We start from the raw sequence: 25875 nt of genomic DNA on the forward strand, positions 1-25875 counted from the left end.
GGGCCCTTAAGGTTGGTATGCCTCCGGGCTTGGCCTCTGAGAGCCCTTCAAAATTTGAAAACCCAGGTGTGGCTCAGACAGGAGGATCTCAGGTTCACAGACAGCAAGCAGTGAGACTCTCATCAACCTATCAAGACCGTGTTTCCAAATAAAAGTTAAAAAATAGAGATGGGGTGTAGATCAGAGGTAGCACAAAGAGAAAAAAGAAAAAGAAAAAGAAAACAAGCAAGCAAGCAAGCAAGCAAAAGGGATAGTCGAGTGTAGTAGTGGCATGCCTGTAATCCCAGTATTTGGCAGACTGAGTCAGGAGGATTAAAGGTCTGAGGACAGCCTCAGCAAGCAGTGAGACTCATCAACCTAGGTCAACCTTATTTCAAAATAAAAATAAACTGGCCAGTATGGTGCCGCACATTTGTAATCCCAGTACTTGGGAGGCCGAGGCAGGAGGATCTCAGGTTTTTGGCCAGACTCAGCTACTTAGTGAGGCCCTCCGCAATTTATTTATTTGTTCGTTTGTTTGTTTGCTTGTTTGTTTGTTTGTTTATGGTACTGGGGATGGAACCTAGGGGTATTCTACCTCCGAGCTACACCCTCAACCCTATTATTTAGTCTTTTTTTTTTTTTTTTAAGATACTGGGGATGGAACCCAGGGACATTCTACCTTTGAGCTATAGCCCCAGCCCTATTTTTTAGTCTTTTTTTTTTTTTTTTAAATCTTTGAAACAGGGTCTCACTGAGTTGCGAAGGGCCTTGCTAAGTAGCTGAGGCTGTCTGGAACCACGATTCTCCTGTCTCAGCCTCCCAAATGCTGGGGTTACAAGTGTGTGCCACCATGCTTGGCTGGCCCTCCACAATTTAGTGAGACCCTGTTTCAAAATAAAGAATAAGGGCCGGGCGTGGCGGCGCACATTTGTAATCACAGCATTTGGAATGCTGAAACAGGAGGATCATGGTTCCCAGACAATCTCAGCTACTATTTAATGAGGCCCTTTGCAACTCAGTGAGACCCTGTTTCAAAAAATAAAAGAATAAACAATAAGTCTGGGAGTGTAGCTAGGAGGTAGAGTGCCCCTGAGTTCCATCCCCAGTACCATTAAAAAAAAAAAAAAAAAAGAATAAAATATAGGACTGGGGGCGTTCTCTAGCTCAGAGGTAGAATGCCTCTGGGTTCCAACCCCAGTACCAATAAATGAATAAATAAATACATAAATACATAAATACATAAAAAATAAAAAATAGGGCTGGGGGTGTAGCTCAGAGGTAGAATGCCCCCGGGTTCAACCTCCAGTACCACTAAGAAGGGAGACTGGGGCTGTAGCTTGGAAAGTGCTCCTGGCTTCAATCCTCAGTACCCTCCCCCCCAAAATATTTTGAAAAACATGTAACCACAGAGTGCCACCATATCATCATTACCACCCGTGACTAGCTTCCGATTGTTACTCCCTCTCTAAATTGCCGCGGGGATCCTGCACCTGCTGGGGGCAGGCCGGGGGAGCTGGGATGAATGGCTCCACTGGCGGGACTCTTGGAGCATCTGCACTGAGGGCGCTGGGTGGGCCCCACCCCCTCCGGCGCGGCCGGCGTCGCCGCTTTAAGGCGCGGCGGCGCGAGCAGGTCTATGGTAATGAGCCGCCGCCGCTCTGCAGAGCTGCCCGCCTGCCGGGAGGCGAGGAGCGCGGGGCTGCGCCCGGGCCGCGACGCGGAGCTGCCCGGGGACGGGCGCGGGCCATCGCGGGCGGCCGGGCCGGGCCGGGCGCGCGGCTCGGCGGGCGCAGGTGGGCGAGCGGGCGAGCGGGGCGCCGGGCCGGCCGCCGGGGCGCAGGTGGCGAGCGCGGGCGGCGCAGGTGGAGGCGGCGGGGCCGGGCGCGGCGGGGGGCGCCTCGCGGGGCCCCGCCGAGCCATCCCGGCGCAGGCCCGCGGGCGCACAGGTGGCCCCGGGGACGCGCGCCCGGGCCCGGGCATGAGGCGCGGCGGGGCCGGCAGGAGCCGGAGGAGGAGCCGCCGCGGCCGCTGACCCGGCCGGCCGGGAGCGGGGAGAGATGCGGAGCCGGGCTGCCAGCGCCCCCCTCCCAACGACGCTGCCGCCGCCGCCGCTGTCGCTGCTGCTGCTGCTGCTGCTGCTGCTGCTGCCGCCGCCGCCGCTGCTGGGAGAGCAAGTGGGGCCCTGCCGTTCCCTGGGGCCCGGGGGACGCGGCTCCTCGGGGGCCTGCACCCCCGCGGGCTGGCTCTGCCCAGCCTCAGCCTCGAACCTCTGGCTCTACACCAGCCTCTGCAAGGACGCCGGCACTGAGCTCGTTGGCCATCTGGTGCCCCACCACGATGGCCTGAGGGTCTGGTGCCCAGAATCTGGGGCCCATATCCCTCTTCCGCCGGCTCCCGAAGGCTGCCCCTGGAGCTGTCGCCTCCTGGGCATTGGAGGCCACCTTTCCCCACAGGGCAAGCTGACCCTGCCCCAGGAGCACCCTTGCTTAAAGGCCCCACGGCTGAGATGCCAATCCTGCAAGCGATCTCAGGGCCCAGGGCTCAGAGCAAGGGAAGGGTCACCCGAGGAGTCCCTGGGTGGGCGCCGGAAGAGGAATGTGAACACAGCCCCCCAGTTCCAGCCCCCCAGCTATCAGGCCACAGTGCCCGAGAACCAGCCAGCGGGCACCTCTGTCGCATCCCTCCGGGCCATTGACCCAGATGAAGGCGAGGCGGGTCGGCTGGAGTACACCATGGATGCCCTCTTCGATAGCCGCTCCAACCATTTCTTCTCCTTGGACCCGATCACCGGTACTGTCACCACAGCAGAGGAGCTGGATCGAGAGACCAAGAGCACTCACGTCTTCAGGGTCACCGCCCAAGATCACGGCATGCCCCGAAGGAGTGCCCTGGCCACGCTCACCATCTTGGTGACTGACACCAATGATCATGACCCTGTTTTTGAGCAGCAGGAATACAAGGAGAGCCTCAGGGAGAACCTGGAGGTCGGCTATGAGGTTCTCACTGTCAGGGCCACGGATGGCGATGCCCCTCCCAACGCCAATATTCTGTACCGCCTGCTGGAGGGGCCTGGGGGCAGCCCCTCGGAAGTCTTTGAGATTGACCCTCGCTCTGGGGTGATCCGAACGCGTGGCCCCGTGGATCGGGAAGAAGTAGAGTCCTACAAGCTGACAGTGGAGGCAAGTGACCAGGGTCGTGACCCAGGTCCACGGAGTGCCACCGCCGCTGTCTTCCTGTCTGTGGAGGATGACAACGACAATGCCCCCCAGTTCAGTGAGAAGCGTTATGTGGTCCAGGTGCGAGAAGATGTGACCCCAGGGGCCCCCATACTCCGGGTCACGGCCTCAGACCGAGACAAGGGCAGCAACGCGTTGGTCCACTACAGCATCATGAGCGGCAATGCTCGGGGACAGTTCTATCTGGATGCCCAGACTGGAGCTCTGGACGTAGTGAGCCCTCTTGACTACGAGACGACTAAAGAGTACACGCTCCGGGTGCGCGCGCAGGATGGCGGCCGGCCCCCACTCTCCAACGTCTCTGGCCTGGTAACAGTGCAAGTCCTGGATATCAACGATAATGCCCCCATCTTCGTCAGCACCCCCTTCCAGGCTACTGTCCTGGAGAGTGTCCCCTTAGGCTACCTGGTTCTCCATGTCCAGGCCATCGACGCTGATGCTGGTGACAACGCCCGCCTGGAGTACCGACTAGCTGGGGTTGGGCACGACTTCCCCTTCACCATCAACAACGGCACGGGCTGGATCTCCGTGGCTGCCGAGCTAGACCGGGAGGAGGTAGATTTCTACAGCTTTGGAGTAGAAGCTCGAGACCACGGAACCCCAGCCCTAACCGCCTCAGCCAGTGTCAGCGTGACCATCTTGGATGTCAATGACAATAACCCGACCTTCACCCAGCCAGAGTACACAGTGCGGCTCAACGAGGATGCAGCTGTGGGTACCAGTGTGGTGACGGTGTCGGCTGTGGACCGTGATGCTCACAGCGTCATCACCTACCAGATCACCAGCGGCAACACCCGCAATCGCTTCTCCATCACCAGCCAGAGTGGTGGTGGGCTGGTGTCCCTCGCTTTGCCACTGGACTACAAACTTGAGCGGCAGTATGTGCTGGCCGTTACCGCCTCTGATGGCACAAGGCAGGACACGGCACAGATTGTGGTGAATGTCACCGACGCCAACACCCACCGTCCCGTCTTTCAGAGCTCCCACTACACAGTGAATGTGAATGAGGACCGGCCAGCAGGCACCACGGTGGTGCTGATCAGCGCTACAGATGAGGACACAGGGGAGAATGCCCGGATTACCTACTTTATGGAGGACAGCATCCCCCAGTTCCGCATTGATGCAGATACGGGGGCTGTCACCACCCAGGCTGAGCTGGACTATGAGGACCAGGTGTCGTACACCCTGGCCATTACTGCTCGGGACAACGGCATTCCCCAGAAGTCCGACACCACCTACCTGGAGATCCTGGTGAATGACGTGAACGACAACGCCCCTCAGTTCCTGCGGGATTCCTATCAGGGGAGCGTCTACGAGGATGTGCCCCCTTTCACCAGCGTCCTCCAGATCTCTGCCACAGATCGTGACTCTGGCCTTAATGGTCGGGTCTTCTACACCTTCCAAGGGGGAGATGATGGAGACGGCGACTTTATTGTGGAGTCCACATCAGGCATTGTGCGAACGCTGCGGAGGCTGGATCGTGAGAATGTGGCCCAGTATGTCTTGCGAGCGTATGCGGTGGACAAGGGGATGCCCCCGGCCCGCACACCCATGGAGGTGACGGTCACTGTGCTGGATGTGAACGACAATCCCCCCGTCTTTGAGCAGGATGAGTTTGACGTGTTTGTGGAAGAGAACAGCCCCATCGGGCTGGCGGTGGCCCGGGTCACAGCCACTGACCCAGATGAGGGCACCAATGCTCAGATCATGTACCAGATTGTGGAGGGCAACATCCCTGAGGTCTTCCAGCTGGACATCTTCTCTGGGGAGCTGACCGCCCTGGTGGACTTAGACTACGAGGACCGGCCTGAATATATCCTGGTCATCCAGGCCACATCAGCTCCCCTGGTGAGCAGGGCTACCGTCCACGTCCGCCTCCTTGACCGCAATGACAACCCACCAGTGCTGGGCAACTTTGAGATCCTTTTCAACAACTATGTCACCAACCGCTCAAGCAGCTTCCCGGGGGGCGCCATCGGCCGCGTGCCCGCCCATGACCCTGACATCTCAGACAGCCTGACTTACAGCTTTGAGCGAGGAAATGAACTCAGCCTGGTCCTGCTCAATGCCTCCACGGGAGAGCTGAGGCTGAGCCGGGCATTGGACAACAACCGGCCTCTGGAGGCCATCATGAGTGTGCTGGTGTCAGGTAAGGAAGGGCCCAGGTGGCACTAGGGTGGGAGTATTCCCAGGGGGAAGGCCTGGGCTGGTGGCTGGCCCAGAGGGTGAGGGGGCAAGACCCAGCTGGGGAAGAAGCCCTAGGAATGCTGGTAGAGGTGCAGGCTCCGCCTGCCACCCGGGCTGGGCCTGCTGAGCTGCCGCGGTTGGCTACCCCTGCCTACCAGCCTGTGACGTGGAGGGGAAGCGCTATGAGGCTGCCCTGGCTGTGGCTGCCAAGAATTGTGAGAAAAGGCGCGTGGGGACCGGGAGGCCAGGAGAGCTGGGGGAGGGGGGGACCTGGCCAGGGGACCAGAGGCAACGCCCTCAGCACCATTCTTGCTTCATGCCCCGTGGGCACAGCCCTGTGATCTCATACAGCCTCTGGTGGGGGGTGGGGGCACGCAGGGGCCCAGGGCTGCTGCTGATGAGGGGTCAGGATCCTGTGGTCCTCTTCTGGCCCCTTCTGGCTCTGGACTGAGCTGCAGAACCCACTGACATGGACTTTGTTTAGTGCATTCTTTTCCCTCCAGACAGAAAGAGCCTGGCCTGGTTCCCCCTTGGAGCTCCCGCAGGAAGTGAGGCTGGAGCTCATTGTCTCTGTCCAAACAGACCCCCGCTGTCAGAGTCCCTGGTTGGGGTCTGGCTTGGGGGAGGGGCTGTGATGAAGTCAGGGCCAGGCTGAGGCCTCCTGGGCCCCTCACCTCCCAAGGGCCATCCTTAGGGTGCCAGCCTTCCCTGCTGGCTATGACTAGCCCTGCCTCAGGGAATGGTGTTTGGGGACCAAGATGAGCCAGGGGACTGCTGGGCTTAAAGGACAGAGACCCTAATCTGGTGGGGAGAGAGCAGAGTCCAGGGGCGTGGGAGCCTGGCCAGGACCCAGGCTGGCATTCCTGCTGCTTGGCCAGGCGCTCAGCCTGCAGACTCCCTGGGGTGGGGGAGGAGCTGGATGGGTGGTGAGGTGTTCTGTGCTTTCCATCAGCTATGGGGCTGAGAGGCAAGGAAGGGACTAGAGCCAGGCTGCCGGAGTGCCTTCCCTGAGCCTGGGAACAACTGGGCATCCTCATGGAGGGCACACGTTTAGCTAGGCTCCTAGGGATGGGTCGGGGCAGCCTTCACACATCTGGGAAGGAGCAGAGAACCTGGCAGGCTCCCACTCCCACCATCAGTAAGGAGCGTGGGAGAGTCGGGGCGTGGCTTCAGCCCCTCTCCACGCCTGCTCCTGGCTGGACCGCAGCCCTGCCCCCCCTTCAGGTGGTCTTGGGGACCAGGAGGTGAGCTTTCAGAGGCTGTGAACAGGCTCCCTTCCTCCTGAAGCTGTAGTTTCTGCTCTGGGAGGAGGAAATGGGGGGCATCCTGCTCTGTGTGGGGCACGTGAGGCAGTGGGAAGGAAGGGCCTCCCATCTCATCCTCCACCCCAGCCTGCCCTAGGTGAGTGCAGGCAGATACCAAGGGACAGGGGCAGTGGAGCCCTCGGCTTCCTACCCAGGCAGAGCCCCAGACCACAGTGCCCTAGAGGGGAAGGCTGGGCAGCCCGTCTTCTCAGCCCGGCCCACCCTCCCCCTCAGCCCTGACCCTTGGAGCAGTCGCCAAGGCAACCCCAAAGTTCAGGAGGCTGCCTCAGGGGAACTGGCTCCCACTGCCCCTTTGTTTTCCTTCTCTGCTTCTTTGTCTCTCCCTTCTTTCCCACCCTGCCCATGGGGGCCCTGCACTGCCTCTCTCTGTTGCCCTCTCCCCCAGCTCCTGTGCTTCTCTCTTTCCATCTCTCCCATTCTCTCCAGCTGGCTCTTTTCCTGGGCCTTTGTCTTCCCCAGTTTGGTCTCATGTTTATGCCTCTCTTCCTCCCGGGGGCTGCAGCTGCCCCGGCTTGGGCTGGACGGCTCCCCTAGAGCCTGCTTCCTTCCTCTGCAAGGACACTCAGGAGCTCCTGCCCATGGCCTGGTCAGTCCCTAGAGCAGCAGAGCTCCCCCAGCCACCCAGGCCTCCTGGGCACATCTGCCAGGGGAAGAGAGGCTGAGAGTGTGATTCTGGCATTTTCCCAGGGGCTGGTGGCTATGCCCAGGTGGCATTCCTGGGCCAGAGTCTATCTCAGGAGGACAGCTCACTCTCCACCCCTGTTCCCATCCTGTCTTTGCACCTGAGGTGTGACCCAGGTCAAGGCAGGGGAGAGGAAAAAAGCAGAAGGAGAGAACAGTGGGTTGACTGCTGGGGCAGGGACAATAGCAGAGGGGGCAGGTGGCCACAGATGGTGGACCAGATGGGAAGCACCAGAGACATGCTGGGAGAGGGGCACAGGCGGGGCCTGCGATGGTAGAGAGAGACACACGGGAGAGTGTTCCCAGGGCTGAGGGGCAGCAAGGCTTCTTTTGCTCACTGGTGTCTGCCAGCCCTTCCCCTCCCTAGATGAGTTAGGAACACAGTGTGGAATCTGGGTTTGCCTTCTGCCTGGAAGGAACATCCCATCCAGGAACCGCTGGATGCAGCGCAGTCCGCAGTCCGCCGCAGCTCTGGGCCTGCGTGCAGGGGGTCTGAGAGAGGGCAGCAAGCGCAGCCTGCTCAGGCTGAAGTCTGGAGCTGGCGATCTCAGGGCAGGCTAGAAGACTTGAACACTGGTGTCCGAGTAGACTGGTAGGAAGAACTAGCCTGAGCAGTAGCTTCTGCAAGCTGGAGAAGGAAAAAGGAGCAATGTAACAGGCTTGCTGGGGAGAGCGGGCTGGCCCGGCAGTGAGGCTGGAGGACGTGTGGGCAGTGAGCTGAGGGCATGGCTGAGATGGGCGTCTGCCCGGCTCAGCTAAGCTCCCCTCCAGAAGATGCAACTAAGAATATATTCCCATACCCCTCTCATGTTCCCATGCCACCCCAGAACCACTGGCTCCAACCCAATTCCTGCTTGGGTGTCCTTTTCTGTATCTGAGGCCTCTCCTACTATGTTTTAAAGACCTATTTTCCACTATCAGCATCTTAGTGTTTACCAGACACCTACTGTGTATAAGGCATCGGACTAAACAAAAATATGAGTATCCCTTATAGCCCTGCCACACCTCTCCCCTTCCCTGTGGCCCCCCAACTTTCACTTTGGAGCTGAATAAGATCCATTCCCATGTGTACACACACTCAGGTGTGCCTGGCATTCCTGGGCTTCAGGTGTGTGGGCGGAGTGAGACAACAGCAAGTGTGTCAGTATGTAGCTGTTTATAAGTGAGTGTGTCGCCTGGGGGAACCGCAGGCATTCGGGTGCAGTGCAGTGAGTCAGTCAGTCGAGTGGGCAAGGAGTCATGAGAGGCCCCAGAGGAAAGACCAGCCCGGTGGGGATCTGGGGTCTCCAGGAGGGAGCTGCCCAGGCTCTTCCACCCTGACTTGTGCTGTCTCCAGCATGGAGCAGTGGGCGGTGCCACCACCGGTTAGGGTGGCTCAGCTGGATTTCCTGGGGTGGGATCCCCCAGGCTACCCGCAGCAGCAGTCTGTGGGGAGAGTGGGGCGGGAAGAATGCTTTGTGTGGGGTGTTGTCATGGGGATAGCAGGCCTGCGCCCAAGTAGCCATGGGGCTCAGTGGGAGGGGAACCAGGTGGCCCATTGACCCAGTTCACCTCCCACTCTACCTGCTGCAGTATGTTGGGGGGCAGTCAGCCAGGGATATGGTAGTGTTGAGATGTAGAGAAGAAGGGGGGGATGATGTGTGTCAGTCTTTCATGGTGCTGTGGGCCCCACAGAGAAGTCAGCAAAGGACAGGTTCTTGTGCAAGGAAGCTGGAAGTCTGGTTTTTTTTTTTTTTTTTTTTTTTTTTTTTTTTTTTTTTTTTTTGCGGGTCTGGGGACGGAACCCAGGGGCATTTGACCTCCGAGCTACACCCCTGCCCTATTTTTATTTTTATTCTTTATTTTGAAACCGGGTCTCACTGAGTTTCAGAGGGCCTCACTAAGTAGCTGAGGCTGTCCACAAACCGCGATCCTCCAGGTCTCAGCCTCCCGAATGCTGGGATTACAAGCATGCGCCACCACGCCCGGCTGGAAGTCTGATGTAAGGGAGCAGGGCCCCTGGCTTGATGAACACACGAGCAAGGTGTGATGGTGCACGCCTGTAGTCCCAGGCACTCGGGAGGCAGGAGGATCACAAGTTCAAGATTAGCCTGGGCAACTTATGAGAGACTCAAAATAAAAAGGGCTGGGGATGTAGCTCAGTGGTAGAGTACCCTGGGATCCATCTCCAGTATTGCAAAAACACAAAACAAAAAAACCCACAAACCTGCAAAGGCGAAGCATGCTTCACAGCAGCAGGTACTGGGAATGTATGCAGAGAAAACTCTGATTTTGCAAATCTCACTCTCTGAAGCACTGGGGGTGGGGGAGTTGTACCTTAAGGAGTGACTTGCCCAACGAGTGGCTGATTTCACCAGGCACCTTTATGCCCATTAGAAAAGGCTCCCCGGACATGCAGCCAGAATTCTGCCCCTTCAGCGTCCCCTTCCTGATGCTCTGGCCGGGCCTGCCCCACGCCACTTCCTTGGGTGGGTCTGTGCCCCGGCTCCCCATCCTCACCTGAAGACTCCTGCTGACCCCTGTCACCCCCGCAGACGGCGTGCACAGCGTGACGGCCCAGTGCGCGCTGCGCGTCACCATCATCACGGACGAGATGCTCACGCACAGCATCACGCTGCGCCTGGAGGACATGTCGCCCGAGCGCTTCCTGTCGCCCCTGCTGGGCCTCTTCATCCAGGCGGTGGCGGCCACGCTGGCCACGCCCCCCGACCACGTGGTGGTCTTCAACGTGCAGCGGGACACGGACGCCCCCGGGGGCCACATCCTCAACGTGAGCCTGTCGGTGGGCCAGCCGCCCGGGCCGGCGGGCGGGCCGCCCTTCCTGCCCTCCGAGGACCTGCAGGAGCGCCTGTACCTCAACCGCAGCCTGCTCACCGCCATCTCGGCGCAGCGCGTGCTGCCCTTCGACGACAACATCTGCCTGCGCGAGCCCTGCGAGAACTACATGCGCTGCGTGTCGGTGCTGCGCTTCGACTCCTCGGCGCCCTTCATCGCCTCCTCCTCCGTGCTCTTCCGGCCCATCCACCCGGTCGGGGGGCTGCGCTGCCGCTGCCCGCCCGGCTTCACGGGCGACTACTGCGAGACCGAGGTGGACCTCTGCTACTCCCGGCCCTGCGGCCCCCACGGGCGCTGCCGCAGCCGCGAGGGCGGCTACACCTGCCTCTGCCGCGACGGCTACACAGGTGAGCCCCGGAGGGTGCTGGGGGCCAAGCGCGCGCCAGGCCCGAGGTAGGGGCTGCCTGGCTCATTGCCAGGTACAGTCACACCCGGCATGGCAAAGCCCCACTTACCCTTTGACAGCAGCCTGTTGTGGAAGGCAGGGCGAGGAGCCCTCACCGTGCACGCAGTCACGCACGCGCGCGCACACACACACACGCACACACCCCGGCATCGTGCTTGAGTGTGTATTCCAGCTTTGCTGCTAGTAGCTGTGTGACCCTGGGCAAGTTAGTTAATGCCTCTGGGCCGTGGTAATTTAGAATGGAGTTTAGAAAACTACTTAGGTCAAAAGTTGGTTGTGAAGTCAGGCATGATGGTGCAAGCTTGTAATCCAAGTACCTGGGAGGCTGAGACAGGAGGATCTGGGTTCTGGGCCAGCCTCAGCTACTTAGTGAGGCCCTGTGCAACTTAGACCCTGTTTCAAAATTAAAGAATAAAAAATAGGGCTGGGATTGTTGCTCGGGGGTAGAATGCCCCTGGGTTTAATTCCCAGTAGCGTGTGTGTGTGTGTGTGTGTGTGTGTGTGTGTGTGTGCGCGCGCACACACACACACACAAACAAGTTGTTTGTGAGTATTCAGTCAATGAGGCACTTGGAAAGAGCTAGTGTTGGCTTTGATTTAAGGGAATGCTGAGAAGGGGTGACTTCAGGTCTCATCATGGCTCAGTAGAGGTGAGGCTAGGCCCTACTTAGTTACCTTTCTGAGTTACAGCAAGCTCTTTTCTCCGCAGGCATTGCGGGGAAGGCATGGAGGATCTGGGAGACTGGGGGGTTTGGAGATGGAGTGTCTCAGCAGGACATTGTGCCTGCACCCGCCCTGTGCAGAATTGCTCCGTTGCCGCCTCCCCTGTGGGCCAGTGACCCGGGCCTTCTGCCTCCTTCCCTGGCCTCTCAGGGCTCAGAGTCTCTGCTCTGTGTCCTGACCCCTTCTGGCAGGCTGCTTAGGATGAGCCCTGTTCCTCCTTGTTCCTCCTCCCAGGCCTCCTCCCTGTCCTCCGCCCATGGCTCTGCTGGAGTGCCAGGCGGGCCTGCTGCCTAACCCACGGCATCTTCCTGCCCAGAACTTGCCAGACTCCACTCTTCTCTGCTGCTGTCAGGGTGGGGGAGGGGAGGGGCGGGCTTGGAGGAGGGAGGGGAGTCTTTGTCCAGGAGGATGGGGGGGGGCTTAGAGTAGGCGAACAACAGTTTCCATGGAAACAAGAGCCAGTCACTAGGCACAGGAGCTGAGAACCTATCTCTAGAATCTGGTGATGGGGAGGGAGAGAGAGGGGTGGATTTTCCCATCTGATGTTGTTGGAATTTTCAGCTCCTCCTCTGAATCCCTTTCTCAGATTCCCACTCCCCAGGTTGCGCAAGTGCACAGGGGTCCCAGACCCCAGAGCTCAGGGTGGGACAGCTCTCCTCCATTTCTAGGGGAGTCCTCAGCTTCCCTCCCCGAACCCATAATTCAGACAAATCCAAGCAAAAGCCTGGTCCCATCCCCAGGGAAGGAATGGGATCTCTCCATGCCTGACAGGGACAAAAGGACCAGTGTGGGGTGGAGAGGGCTGGCACAGTCCTCATGCTGTCCTGCAGGGCGTTCCCTTCCTGCACATCACCCCTGCGGGGCAAAACATCCCAAGCATGGCCCCAAAGGCTACCAGGACCACCATAGGCATGTGCCCACGAAGCCCAGACGGGTCCCGTCGGGACAGGCAGTGTGTGCAACTGTGATGAGAACGGTATGGTGGCCAGACTGTACCCAGGAAGGGCTGGGGTGTCACAGGTATCAGAAAAGATGGGTGCTCAAGAGGATGTGGAGATGCCTGGAGAGTTGCGGGGGGTCACCGGAAGCCATGAGAGATGTTACTGTGGGGAGCCCCAGGTCCCCTCCCCCTCAGAGCTTGGTCCTCACCCAGCCTTTTCTCCTGCCCAGGTAAGCACTGCGAAGTTAGTGCCCGCTCAGGCCGCTGCGCCCCAGGTGTCTGCAGGAATGGAGGCACCTGTGTCAACCTGCTAGTGGGCGGTTTCAAGTGTGACTGCCCATCCGGGGACTTCGAGAAACCCTACTGCCAAGTGACCACGCGCAGCTTCCCCGCCCGTTCCTTCGTCACCTTCCGCGGCCTGCGCCAGCGCTTCCACTTCACCCTGGCCCTCTCGTGAGTGGCTCGCTGTGGGGACCTGGGGCACCTCCCACTCTGTGGACAAAGTGAGCGGTCAGGCAGCCAAAGTGCTGGGGGAGGTTGGTGCAGAGCCAGGCGTCCGCTGGAGTCGCCTGTGAACTCTGCGGGCTGACCGTGCTCATCTGATGTTAAATTTTCTAGCTCCCCCATGAATCCTGATCTGTCCAGAGTTCAGGCCCACTCCCCATGTCACTCATGGGCTGGGAGCCGATGTTCCTCCTCCACACTCGGACCCCATGGTCCACAGTCTGGAGGACACTGGGCAGGGTGGGGGCCTGGCACCCAGGTGGGTGCTCCCATTCCTTGCCCAACCCCCCAACTCCTGTGCAGGTTTGCCACGAAGGAGCGCAACGGGCTGCTCTTGTACAACGGCCGCTTCAATGAGAAGCATGACTTTGTGGCCCTGGAGGTGATCCAGGAGCAGGTCCAGCTCACCTTCTCTGCAGGTGATTCCGTCCCCCCCAGCCCCCGTCCTTGCCCAGCTCACGAAGACCCTGTGTCTTGCAACTCCAACCCTAAGCCCCACACTCTCCCAGACAAACCTGAGCCCAGCCTCAACCCTAGATGCCCCCACCCCACCATTCCTCACCCTCTTCTGATCCCAGCTCAACTGGTCCTTTCCCCAGGAGAGTCCACCACCACAGTGTCCCCATTTGTACCTGGAGGGGTCAGTGATGGCCAGTGGCACACGGTGCAGCTGAAGTACTTCAATAAGGTGGGTATGGGAGGGGGACAGAATATCTGGTGGGTTCTGTTCTTGGGCCAGACTCCTGTGTAGACCTGGGCAGCATTTCTGACAGGAAGGGAGGGGGCGGGTGGGAACAGGCCACCTTGCAGGGGCATCCCCATCCCACTGGGTTCATAGGTATCCCCAAAGGTGAGAAGCACTCTGGCGTGTCTCCCTGCCTCCCCGTGAACCTGATGGGCTCCTTGCCCACCGCTTCCCTTCTCTGTCCACAGCCTCTGTTGGGCCAGACAGGGCTCCCGCAGGGCCCATCTGAGCAGAAGGTGGCCGTGGTGACTGTGGACGGCTGCGACACAGGGGTGGCGCTGCGCTTCGGAGCTGTGCTTGGCAATTACTCCTGTGCTGCCCAGGGCACCCAGGGTGGCAGCAAGAAGTGAGCAGGGGACGGGGCGAGCTGCGGGGCCAGGTGGAGAGAGTGGGCTTTCAGGGGATTTGAAGGAGGAACCAAGCCAGAAGAGCCCCCCTCGGCCTGCCTCCTCAGCCCCTCCCAGCCCCTGGGGGGGGGCACTGGCTGATAGATGGGGCGATAGAGCAAGGCTGCTGGGGCTGTGTGTGGGGGGAGGGTGGGTATGAATGCCCCGGTTGGGGGCACCCTTACCTGGCTCTGGCCTGCAGCGCCCCTTGGCCTCCTGCTCAGGCCCTTCGACTCCCTGGCCGGGTGGCAGGGCACAGGGAGAGAAGAGCCAGCAGCTCCACCCACCCTCACGTAGCTGCTGTTGTGTCGCCTAGGTCTCTGGATCTGACGGGACCCCTGCTGCTGGGCGGGGTGCCCGACCTGCCTGAGAGCTTCCCCGTCCGCATGCGGCACTTTGTGGGCTGCATGAGGAACCTGCAGGTGGACAGCCGGCACGTGGACATGGCCGACTTCATTGCCAATAATGGCACCGTGCCTGGTAAGGGGCCTGGGTTGAGGCTTCAAACACAAGGCAGAGAGGAGGGCTGTGCCTGGTGTGCATATGCCAACCCAGGTGCGACATGAAGGCCTCTCCAGTCCGGGGTCACTGAGCCTCCTTCTTTCCCTTCCAGGCTGCCCCACGAAGAAGAACGTGTGTGACAGCAACACTTGCCACAATGGGGGCACCTGCGTGAACCAGTGGGACGCATTCAGCTGCGAGTGCCCCCTAGGCTTCGGGGGCAAGAGCTGTACCCAGGGTAGGCAGGGCAGCCTCAGGGACCGGGACACTGCAGGGTCGGGGCAGGCCCTGGGCAGGGTGCAGTGAGCACAGCTGTGGGTGGAGAGCGTGTCTGGGCAGAGCCTGAGCGGGTAGCACAGGAGACAAAAGGCCCAGTCAGGGGCAGGCCCGGGCACAGTGTGGGGCGTGCCCCAGGCAGGTAAGTGCTGTGGAGGGCAGGGCTGACGAGGGGAGTGGGCGCAGGAGAGGCAGCGCCCAGCCTTGTGGAGCCAGCGGGCAGAGCATCACTCCCCGGGCACTCCGCGGCTCCGCCCCTCAGTCTCTCTTCATCTGCCTTTCCAGAAATGGCCAATCCCCAGCACTTCCTCGGCAACAGCCTCGTGGCCTGGCACGGCCTCTCGCTGCCCATCTCTCAGCCCTGGCACCTCAGCCTTATGTTCCGCACACGCCAGGCCAACGGTGTCCTGCTGCAGGCCGTCACCAGGGGGCGCAGCACCATCACCCTGCAGGTGGGAGTGGAGCGTGGGCCCCAGGCGGTGCCTCTGTGTCCTTTAGGGGGCAGGCAGAGGCTGGGCGGGGTCTTTTCCTGGGGAAACAAGGGTGGTTGGGTCAGTTTGGAGGGTCAATGCTGCCACCTATTGGGCTGGAGGGAAATAACATACTTTCTCTCTGGTCACAGTGGGCAGCAGTTTGGGGTTAGTGGGCTGGAAGAGGGCCCTTTGAGACAGTCTGCTGACTCTGCTTCCTCCTCCCATGCCAGCTTCGGGAGGGCCACGTGGTGCTGAGTGTGGAGGGCACAGGGCTCCAGGCCTCATCTCTCCGTCTGGAGCCGGGCCGGGCCAACGACGGTGACTGGCACCATGTGCAGCTGGCACTGGGAGCCAGCGGGGGCCCCGGCCATGCCATCCTGTCCTTTGACTATGGGCAGCAGAGGACAGAGGGTAACCTGGGCCCCCGGCTACATGGGCTGCACCTGAGCAACCTGACGGTGGGGGGAGTTCCGGGGCCAGCCAGCGGTGTGGCCCGCGGCTTCCGGGGATGTTTGCAGGTGAGCCTCGTCCCCTGCCCTCCCATCCCCATGGCCACCTGGAGCCCTGCTCCCCGGAGGGCCAACACTGTCCCTCCCTGCAGGGTGTGCGGGTAAGCGAGACACCAGAAGGTGTTAGCAGTCTGGATCCCAGCCGAGGGGAGAGCATCAACGTGGAGCCGGGCTGTAGCCTGCCAGACCCCTGTGACTCCAACCCGTGTCCTGCCAACAGCTATTGCAGCAATGACTGGGACAGCTATTCCTGCAGCTGTGATCCAGGTGTGCGAGGGACCTCAGGGCTGGGGCAGGTTGGCAGACACTTGGGTCTCACGGTGGCTCTGCTCCGTGACCTGGGCCAGGCCCGTCACCTCTCTGAGCCCTCGCCTCCTATGCTGCACAGCCATAGGCAGCTGGTACGATGCTCAGAGTGGAAAGAAGTGGGTGGAAGACAGTGCCAGGGAAGAGTGGGTACTGAGCCTTTCTGGTCCTTCTTGTCCCAGGTTATTATGGTGATAATTGTACTAATGTGTGTGACCTGAACCCCTGTGAGCACCAGTCCGTTTGCACCCGCAAGCCCAGTGCTCCCCATGGCTACATCTGCGAGTGTCCCCCAAATTACCTCGGGCCATACTGTGAGACCAGGTGAGCGGGCCGGGCCTGTGGCAGGTCGCAGGGGCTACTGCCTGTTGCTGGCAGGTCCCGCGGACCAGGCAGCCTACTTGAGCTGCAGCCAGGGTCACAAGGGCCACGTGTGGCCGCAGCAGGTAGGAGGGGCTGAGGGAGCTCACGCCTTCCTGGTTTCTCTCTGCAGGATTGACCAGCCTTGCCCCCGTGGCTGGTGGGGACACCCCACATGTGGCCCATGCAACTGTGATGTCAGCAAAGGCTTTGACCCCGACTGCAACAAGACAAGCGGCGAGTGCCACTGCAAGGTGATGGTCCTGACCAGACCCCCACTGTGGCGCCTCGGTCTCTGTCCTGCCCCTCCCTGGCCCTGGAGTGGAGGGTGGCAGTGGAGATGGGCCTTCCTGAACAGCACTGGGGACCTTGAGGGCCTTTGTTCTAGCGGGCAGGTGGCTCTCCATCTTCATATGTTGGGCCAGGGGACCCAGGAATATTTAGCTAGTGAGCGTGGGCCAGCTGGACCAGTTGTTTGCAGCCTGTTGTGATTTCTTGGCATTTCACCATTGGGTCCAACTTCACATCACTACCAGTTGTTAAGTGTTCCTGAGGAGGCGTGAAGTCAAGGAGCCTCTCTGTGGAGAGGGGCCACAGCTAAATGATTCATGAGCATCTGGGGAAAAGCCCAGGCCAGTGACCCCCATCCCTTCTCCTCCCTCCCAGGAGAATCACTACCGGCCCTCTGGCAGCCCCACCTGCCTGCTGTGTGACTGCTACCCAACAGGCTCTTTATCCCGAGTCTGTGACCCCGAGGATGGCCAGTGTCCATGCAAACCCGGTGTCATTGGGCGCCAGTGTGATCGCTGCGACAACCCTTTTGCTGAGGTCACCACCAATGGCTGTGAAGGTGGGGCTCTTGGGCCGGGTGCTTGCCTCCCAGAGAGGCCAGGATGAGGTTAGCTGCAGGTCTGGGGGGTCAGGGGAGGGTCAGGAAGCCTGGGCAGAGCCGGAGAGAAAAAGAGCGCACTGCTCCTAGTAACCATGTGTGTTCTTCCCTGCAGTGAATTACGACAGCTGCCCACGGGCCATTGAGGCCGGGATCTGGTGGCCCCGCACCCGCTTTGGGCTGCCCGCTGCTGCCCCCTGCCCCAGAGGCTCCTTTGGTAGGTGCTAGCAGCCTGGGATGTCATGTTGAGGACTTGGGGTGAGGGCAGGAAATACCCAGCTGCAGATTCTGGGGCTGCACTCTGTGGCCTCCAGGTCTAGGAGACTCCATGTCGCATCTTCCTGGGTTCACTGTTGGCCCTCTCCCAAGCCTTCCCAGGAGCGTTGGCATCTTAGATTCTGAACAGAAGGGCTGAGAAGTCTGCTAGGTGCGAAGGACTTAAAGATGATTTACATAGGGTTCCCATCCTTGGCTCACCACCCAGTACTGGAGTTATGCCACACCTAAGACAGGCAGGCTGGGGAGCAGGGGTGTTGGGGGTTGGCATTGCTCCTTGGACTGGCAGTGAGCAGAATTCATAGGCAGAGAGAGTGGCAGAGAGCACACAGTGGTCCTGCACCCATACTCCTGTGCTCCTGTAGCCCTTTCTTGGACAGACCTTGCAGAGATTCTTGGCTCTAGTATTCTATACTTGTCTGTCTCTTTACCGGAGTTGCAGGAGGCTGGGTCCTTGTTGGCCTGTCTACTGTCTCGGGCCCCTGCAGAACTCAGCCCGGTCTCAGGGCTTTCTGGGTGTGTCCATGAGGCCAGCCCTCTTGGCTTCCTCCTCCAGGGACCGCGGTGCGCCACTGTGACGAGCACCGGGGGTGGCTCCCCCCAAACCTCTTCAACTGCACGTCAGTCACCTTCTCAGAGCTGAAGGGCTTTGTAAGTAGACCCCATCTCCATCTCCTTCCCCTCCCTTTTCTCATCCTTTCCTCATCTTTGAGAAAGGGAATTCTGCTATCTCCTGTGTTTCTGGGGTCCTCACCTGGAGAGCCATTTCTCTCCCTTCCTGAGGCCCTGTTACTCCAGTCACAATTCCCATCCTCCTACCCTGATCCCTCCCTCACCCCCTTCTGTCCAGGCTGAGAGGTTGCAGCGGAACGAGTCGGGCCTGGACTCCGGGCGCTCCCAGCGGCTGGCCCTGCTCCTGCGCAACGCCACACAGCACACGGCTGGCTACTTTGGCAGCGATGTCAAGGTGGCCTATCAGTTGGCCACACGGCTGCTAGCCCATGAGAGCGCACAGCGGGGCTTTGGGCTGTCCGCCACGCAGGACGTGCACTTCACTGAGGTAGGGTCAGCGGGCTGGCTGGTGGGGTTCCGAGGAGCAAGCCTGCTCCTGGTAGTCTGTGGGGGATGGAAGTGGTTACCCCCAATGTTGGGGAGCCCACCTCTGGTGTGAGGCCTCCTGAGAGCCTGGGAGCCATGGTGCAGCTTGAGGGTCATTCAGAGGTCCCCTTCCCAACCTGTTAGCACATTCAGGTGACTTAGGAAATACTGTTTATACTGAGGTCTGCCCACTCTGCACTCAGCATCCTGATCCTCCCAGGGAATTGGGTAGGGTGTGCAAGAGAGTGAGGCGCAGGGCCTGGGGAGCTCCAGTGTAGAGAGTGAGGAGGAAAGGTTAGAGGTAGAGTATCCGATGACCCGGGGTTCCTGGGAGGCAGTGGGGAGCGCTTGGGGAAGGGCATGTGGATGGGGAACAGGGCTTGTCTAGGCACAGGCTGGGGCTTGGCAGTGGGTGACAGGTGTGGGATCCAAGCACATGCCACCGTGACCATGCCCACCCCCAGAATCTGCTGCGGGTGGGCAGTGCCCTCCTGGATGCAGCCAACAAGCGGCACTGGGAGCTGATACAGCAGACAGAGGGCGGCACGGCCTGGTTGCTGCAGCACTATGAGGCCTACGCCAGCGCCCTGGCCCAGAACATGCGGCACACCTACCTAAGCCCCTTCACCATCGTGACACCCAACATCGGTGAGACTGCCCCCCGGGGCCGGGAGGCGCTGCAGAGAGACTCGCCTCAAGAGCAGGCCTACGGGGGGCTTCTGCCTCACCTGTGCCCCCCTGCCCCCCAGTCATCTCTGTAGTGCGCTTGGACAAGGGGAACTTTGCTGGGGCCAAGCTGCCCCGCTACGAGGCACTGCGTGGAGAGCGGCCCCCAGACCTGGAGACGACCGTCATCCTGCCTGAGTCTGTCTTCAGAGGTCAGCGGGGCCCCGGTGGACCAGGGGTGGGCCCCAGAGCATGGTGCAGGCTGCACAGAGGGCAGGACCGGTCGGGCTCAGCAGCATTTCTCCTCCAGAGATGCCGCCTGTGGTCAGGCCCGCTGGCCCCGGGGAGGCCCAGGAGTCAGAGGAGCTGGCGCGGCGGCAGCGGCGGCACCCCGAGCTGAGCCAGGGAGAGGCTGTGGCCAGCGTCATCATTTACCGCACCCTGGCTGGACTGCTGCCCCACAACTACGACCCAGACAAGCGCAGTCTGAGGTGAGTGTCTGGGGACCAGGCGGGTGGTGGTGGGAGTGGGAAGGTGTGAGGGCAGCAGTGGGGACCAGGGCTGGGGCACCTCCTAGCGATGAGGATGTCCCCCAGTCACATGGCTGCCCTGGTGACTGTGCATCCGACCACCCCCTCCTCCCGCACCAGAGTCCCCAAGCGCCCGGTCATCAACACGCCTGTGGTGAGCATCAGCGTCCATGATGACGAGGAGCTCCTGCCGCGTGCCCTGGACAAGCCCGTCACGGTGCAGTTCCGGCTGCTGGAGACAGAGGAGCGGACGAAGCCCATCTGTGTCTTCTGGAACCATTCAATCCTGTGAGCCTGCCCTGCCGTCCCTCCCCCTCCAAAGATTTGGGCCGAAGCCCAGGCCCCCCTCCCTGACCGAGCCTGTCTTCTGCACGCAGGGTCAGCGGCACAGGTGGCTGGTCAGCCCGAGGCTGCGAGGTCGTCTTCCGCAACGAGAGCCATGTTAGCTGCCAGTGCAACCACATGACGAGCTTTGCGGTGCTGATGGACGTGTCCCGGCGAGAGGTCGGGCCCACAGGGGCAGCACGGAGCCAGGGTGGGGCCGGGCCCGGGCCGGGTGCTCAGGCCCTGCCCCTCCTCATTCCCTTGGCTCCCTGCCACCCACCTTGCAGAACGGGGAGATCCTGCCACTGAAGACACTGACCTACGTGGCCCTGGGGGTCACCCTGGCTGCCCTGCTGCTCACTTTCCTCTTCCTAACTCTCCTGCGGGCCCTGCGCTCCAACCAGCACGGCATCCGACGCAACCTCACGGCCTCCCTGGGCCTGGCTCAGCTGGTCTTCCTCCTGGGAATCAACCAGGCTGACCTCCCCGTAAGACACCCCCTCCCCAGGGACCTCCCCAACTTCTGGCCCTTTCAGGCTCCCTGGTGAAACTGCCCCTGCAGCACTGACTCTGGGAAGATCCCAGCCCTGCACCTGGCCCGCGGTTCCTCCTCTCTAGCTCCCCCCGAATGTCCCAGCATCCGAGGGGTTCCTGCCTCTGGTCCAGGCTTCCTCAACACCAGGCCTGCCCCGCTCCCTGACCCTCCCACCCCCACCCGCGTGCTAGCTGCGCCCTGGTCACTCACCCGGCGGCCTGGCCCTCAGTTTGCTTGTACAGTTATTGCCATCCTGCTGCACTTCCTGTACCTCTGCACCTTCTCCTGGGCTCTGCTGGAGGCCTTGCACCTGTACCGAGCGCTCACGGAGGTGCGCGACGTCAACGCAGGGCCCATGCGTTTCTACTACATGCTGGGCTGGGGTGTGCCGGCCTTCATAACAGGTACCCAAGCCCGAGGTTCACCTTTACGCCAAGCCCCAAGCCCCTGGGCCCTGAGACTCACATCCCTCTCCCCTAGGCATCCTTCTGATTTAGCCCAGTCCCTCAGGCCCCCGTGTGGAGGCTGGGTCCTCTTCCTGGAGGAGGGCGTGCACAGATGGTGCACAGAACCTTCCTCCTGCTCCACGCCTGGTCCTGGGAACCCGCCTGACTGACGGCCCTGCTTCCCACGCCCTGACCACCTTCCCTTGCTCCAGGTCTAGCCGTGGGCTTGGATCCTGAGGGATATGGGAACCCTGACTTTTGCTGGCTCTCCATCTATGATACGCTCATCTGGAGTTTTGCTGGCCCTGTGGCCTTCGCTGTCTCGGTAAGTGCTAGCAAGTGGAGGGTGAGCGGGCGGAGTGTTCCTCTGAGTCTCCTTTAGGGAGAACCAAGTCTGCTAGATGTCATTGGAGGTGGGGGGCAGAAGCAGTCTGTCCTCTCTGGTCCCTCATGCCTCTCTCCCCTGACCAGATGAGTGTATTCCTGTACATTCTGGCAGCCCGGGCGTCCTGTGCTGCCCAGCGACAGGGCTTTGAGAAGAAAGGCCCTGTGTGAGTATGGGGGTGCCCGGTCACAGGGTGGGCATTGGTGCAGGAGGCTGCAGGCTGGGCTCACACATACCCCTGTTCCCCAGCTCCGGCCTGAGGCCCTCCTTCGCTGTCCTCCTGCTTCTGAGTGCCGCCTGGCTGCTGGCCCTGCTCTCTGTCAACAGCGACACCCTCCTCTTCCACTACCTCTTCGCCGCCTGCAATTGTGTCCAGGTACCTGGCCCAGCCCGTGTCGAGGGTAGGGAAGCTTGGCCGAGGGGAACCTGAATACGCCCAGACAGTTGCTGCCTCTGCCTGCCAGGGCCCCTTCATCTTCCTCTCCTACGTGGTGCTTAGCAAGGAGGTCCGGAAAGCACTGAAGTTTGCCTGCAGTCGCAAGCCCAGCCCCGACCCTGCTCTGACCACCAAGTCCACCCTGACCTCGGTGAGGTGCCTGGGGTCACGGGGGAGAGAAAGGCGAGCTCAAGGAGCCTGTCCTCTGTACGTTTTGCCCCACTGTCCTTTTCTGCATCTCTGCATCTCTTCCTGGAAGGAGGAGGGGAGGCGAAATGCTGTGCGTGGCCTGGGGAGGAGATGAGCAGATGTAGGGTTTTGACTTGGGAGTGGAGACAGGTAGTCAGGTAATGAATGCCCTGCACCTGAGAACCCCGGGTGAATTTCAGTAAATTTCCCATCTTGCTGGGCATGTTGGCGCACACTTGTAAACTCAGTATGTAGGAGGCCAAAACAGGAGAATCTCAGGTTCAAAGCCACATGCAGTATCTTAGCAAGATCCTGTTTCAAAATAACAAATAAAATAGGGCTAGGGATGTAGCTCCGAGGCAGAGTGCCCTGGTTCAATCCCTAGTACCACTAAAAAGAAAAAAGAATAAAAAAAGAAATCCTGTCTCCCAGGATGCTCTCAGGAGACCATCCCCAGTGCCACCTTTTGCCAACAAGCCCTTATCCCCCAAGTCCATGCACAAGGTGTCACAACAACAGCAGAGCTGTGACCTCAACCAGGCCCCAACATGGGTGGCAGCAGAGAGGTGGGGCCTCCCTCTTTAAGACCTGAGCATGTAGACAGGTGTGGTGGTGCACACCTGTAATCCCAGTGACTAGGGAACCTGAGGCAGGAGGAGCGCAAGTTCAAGGCCAGCCTAGGCAACTTGGTGAGACTCTCAGAAACTTAGCAAGGGTCAAAATAAAAATAAAAAGGGCTGGGGTAGAATAGCTCAGAGGTAGAATGTCCCTGGGTTCAATCCCCAGTATTTACTTAGTAAGTAAATAATTAGGGCTGGGGAGGTAACTCCATGGTAGAGTGACCCTGGTTCCAATCCGCCAGTATTGGAGAAAAAATTTAAGGAGATCTGGGCATGTGGGAGGTAGGACCCAGGACAAGTTCCCCGCACCTTTCCACTTCCTAGCCTGGGGCCATCAACCCTCCCACTCCCCCACATACTGACCTATCTGTCCTCTGCCTAGTCCTACAACTGCCCGAGCCCCTATGCAGATGGGCGTCTGTACCAGCCCTACGGAGACTCCGCCGGCTCTCTGCACAGCGCCAGTCGCTCCGGCAAGAGCCAGCCCAGCTACATCCCCTTCTTGCTGAGGTGAGCCCAGAGGTGGGAGGGCCGAGGAGGGGGACCGTGCATGACATCCTCGGGCTTCCCAGCTACTGGGAGCTGCGTGGCACACACTGGCCAGCACAGGCCCTGATTTAGAAGCAGTATGAGAGGGAGGTGAGGAGGGAACGAGGGACCCCGGGGAGCAAAGGGGCTCTGGGCAAGGCAGAACTGAGCCCTGAAGCAGGCCCTTGTTTTCCTAGGGAGGAGTCTGCACTGAACCCTGGCCAAGGGCCCCCTGGCCTGGGGGACCCAGGAGGCCTGTTCCTGGAAGGTCAAGACCAGCAGCACGGTGAGGACGGAAGGCCTTGGCCGCCCAGTGGGCAGGGGCCTGGCTTTGCCGAGGGTGGGCTGAGACAGGTGGGCCGGCTGTGATCCCTCCCTGACCTCCCAGATCCCGACACGGACTCTGACAGTGACCTGTCCCTGGAAGATGACCAGAGCGGCTCTTATGCCTCTACCCACTCATCAGACAGCGAGGAGGAAGAGGAGGAGGAGGAGGCCGCCTTCCCTGGCGAGCAGGGCTGGGACAGCCTGCTGGGGCCTGGAGCCGAGAGACTGCCCCTGCACAGCACCCCCAAGGGTGGGCCAGCACCAGGGCTGTGGCCTTTGGGGGGCAATGGGAGCCCAACAGGCCTGGCTTTCTTGGGAAGCTGGACTGGGTGGCGGCTCTCCTGGCTGTCTGCCTTCTCTGGGTTTCATCTATTTCCTTTTCTTACCAGATGGGGGCCCAGGGCCTGGGAAAGCCCCCTGGCCTGGAGACTTTGGGACCACAGCAAAGGAGAGTGGGGGCCCTGCGGAGCGGCCACGGGAGAATGGAGATGCCCTGTCTCGGGAGGGGTCCCTGGGCCCCCTCCCAGGCTCTTCTGCCCAGCCTCACAAAGGTGAGTGGGACACCTCCAGCCACCATGTCCTAAGATCAGCAGCCCAACATGTCACCTGGTCCTGCCTGGGCCTGCCTGGGTCCTGCCTGGGCCTGCCCGGGCCTGGCTTCTCCAAAACCCCTGCTCCTCCCACCCACACCTCATGGTGCTGCCCTCCCGGTCCCAGGCATCCTCAAGAAGTGTTTGCCCACCATCAGCGAGAAGAGCAGCCTTCTGCGGCTGCCCCTGGAGCAGGGCACCGGGTCTTCTCGGGGCTCCACCGCCAGTGAGGGCAGCCGAGCCGGGCCCCCTCCCCGCCCGCCGCCCCGGCAGAGTCTCCAGGAGCAGCTGAACGGGGTCATGCCCATTGCCATGAGCATCAAGGCGGGCACAGTGGACGAGGATTCGTCAGGCTCCGAGTGAGTGGGGCAGGCGGGAGGGTCAGGGTGTCCCCCGGAGGCCCCAGCTGGGACGAGCTGCCTCTGGGCCTCCCCAGGCTGGCGGGGTGGCAGTCAGGACAAGTGGGCCCGGCCGAGCTTGGTCCAACTTCTGTATGTGCCCCAGACCATGCGGGGCAGTACCCCTGGGCTTGACGTGGCTCAGCCCGCCCGGGGCTGTGAAGGCGGGCGGGTGGGGAGCTGGGGTTGCTTTTCTGTTTCCTTCTCTGGTGGAAGCTTCTCACTGTCTGTCTGCTCCTCTAACCCTCGGTCTGCCTTTTCTGCCGCTCCTTTCCTGCCTCTCCAGATTTCTCTTCTTTAACTTCCTGCATTAACCCCGGGCCGTGGTTCCTTCATCCCGAGGCTCCCTTCCCCACCCCGGCTGCGCTCACGCCCCTACTCCTGTCTTGTGCTTTATCCTGTCTCGCTCCCCGCCGCCCGCCCGCAGCAGCGACGAAACGTCCATCTGAGGAGCCTGGGCCTTAAACCTAAGGCCATCTAGTGCCAACTCCCTCCCCTGCCACCCCCACTGCACTTTGGACCCCTGGGGCCAACATCTCCAAGACAAAGTTTTTCAGAAAAGAGGAAAAAAGAATTTTAAAAAGATCTCCACTCTTCATGACTTCAGGGATTAATTTTTTTTATACGCTGGAAACTGACTCCCCTTTCCCCTCCCAAAGAGGTTAGGACCTCCCAGGATGCTCCCCAGCCTCCTCAGTTTCCCATCTGCTGTGCCTCTGGGAGGAGAGGGACTCTTAGGGGCCTGCCCCTCGTTTGCCATCACCAAAAGGAAAGGACAAAGCCACATGCGCCCGGGGCATTAGACCCTGCAGGCCGCGCGGGCAGGCCTCAGTGGGCGAAGGTGCTCCCGCCCGCCCGGGCGCGCCGCTCCCAGGAACTGGAAAAGCCCTGTCCGGCCAGGGGCAGAAGAACTCAGCGCCCCTGGACCCCCAAATGCTGCATGAACACGTTTCAAGGGGAGCCTGCGTCCCCAGGCGGGGGCCGGCTGCCAGCCCCTCTCCCTGTCCTGGACTCTGGCCGTGTGCTGCAGCCCAGGCGTTTGCTCAGTTTGCTGACCCCAAAGTGCTTCATTTCTCCTGCCCGACCCGCTCCGGGGGAAGGCCAGTCGTGTGTTAAGTTGCGCTTCTTTGCTGTGGTGTGGGTGGGACCCGGAGGAAGAACAAGCACAGAGCTGGCCCAGCTGCCCCGAGGGGCCTCAAGCACAGGTTTCAAGTCTGGGTTCCGGTGTCCATTCACCCACTCCCCACCCCAGTCAGACAAACG

At 60.7% G+C, this 25875-nt stretch overlaps 1 protein-coding gene across 2 annotated transcripts; it reads left to right on the forward strand.

Annotated features, from left to right (window-relative positions):
• Positions 1–2039: 2039 nt before the first annotated feature.
• Positions 2040–25061, forward strand: CELSR2 (cadherin EGF LAG seven-pass G-type receptor 2; the record flags this gene model as incomplete). Of its 2 annotated transcripts, none has more annotated exons than XM_080692049.1 (34): positions 2040–5367; positions 9946–10593; positions 12546–12768; positions 13123–13238; positions 13419–13507; positions 13753–13910; positions 14267–14430; positions 14564–14689; positions 15013–15179; positions 15431–15718; positions 15802–15976; positions 16198–16339; positions 16509–16629; positions 17042–17225; positions 17380–17481; positions 18097–18191; positions 18391–18600; positions 19103–19286; positions 19388–19516; positions 19615–19795; positions 19955–20122; positions 20212–20338; positions 20446–20646; positions 20923–21097; positions 21352–21464; positions 21611–21690; positions 21774–21900; positions 21989–22111; positions 23152–23279; positions 23495–23583; positions 23686–23874; positions 24014–24175; positions 24342–24573; positions 25040–25061. In XM_080692049.1, the coding sequence occupies 34 exons, from the start codon at positions 2040–2042 to the stop codon at positions 25059–25061; spliced, it is 8766 nt and encodes a 2921-aa protein (XP_080548175.1). The 2 variants fall into 2 exon arrangements, with proteins under 2 accessions (XP_080548175.1, XP_080548174.1); XM_080692048.1 differs by lacking the exon at positions 25040–25061 and adding an exon at positions 24899–24926.
• Between the last annotated feature and the right edge of the window lie 814 nt (positions 25062–25875).

This window comes from Muscardinus avellanarius, assembly GCF_963383645.1.
Source record: "Muscardinus avellanarius genome assembly, chromosome: 3".
Taxonomy (NCBI): domain Eukaryota; kingdom Metazoa; phylum Chordata; class Mammalia; order Rodentia; family Gliridae; genus Muscardinus; species Muscardinus avellanarius.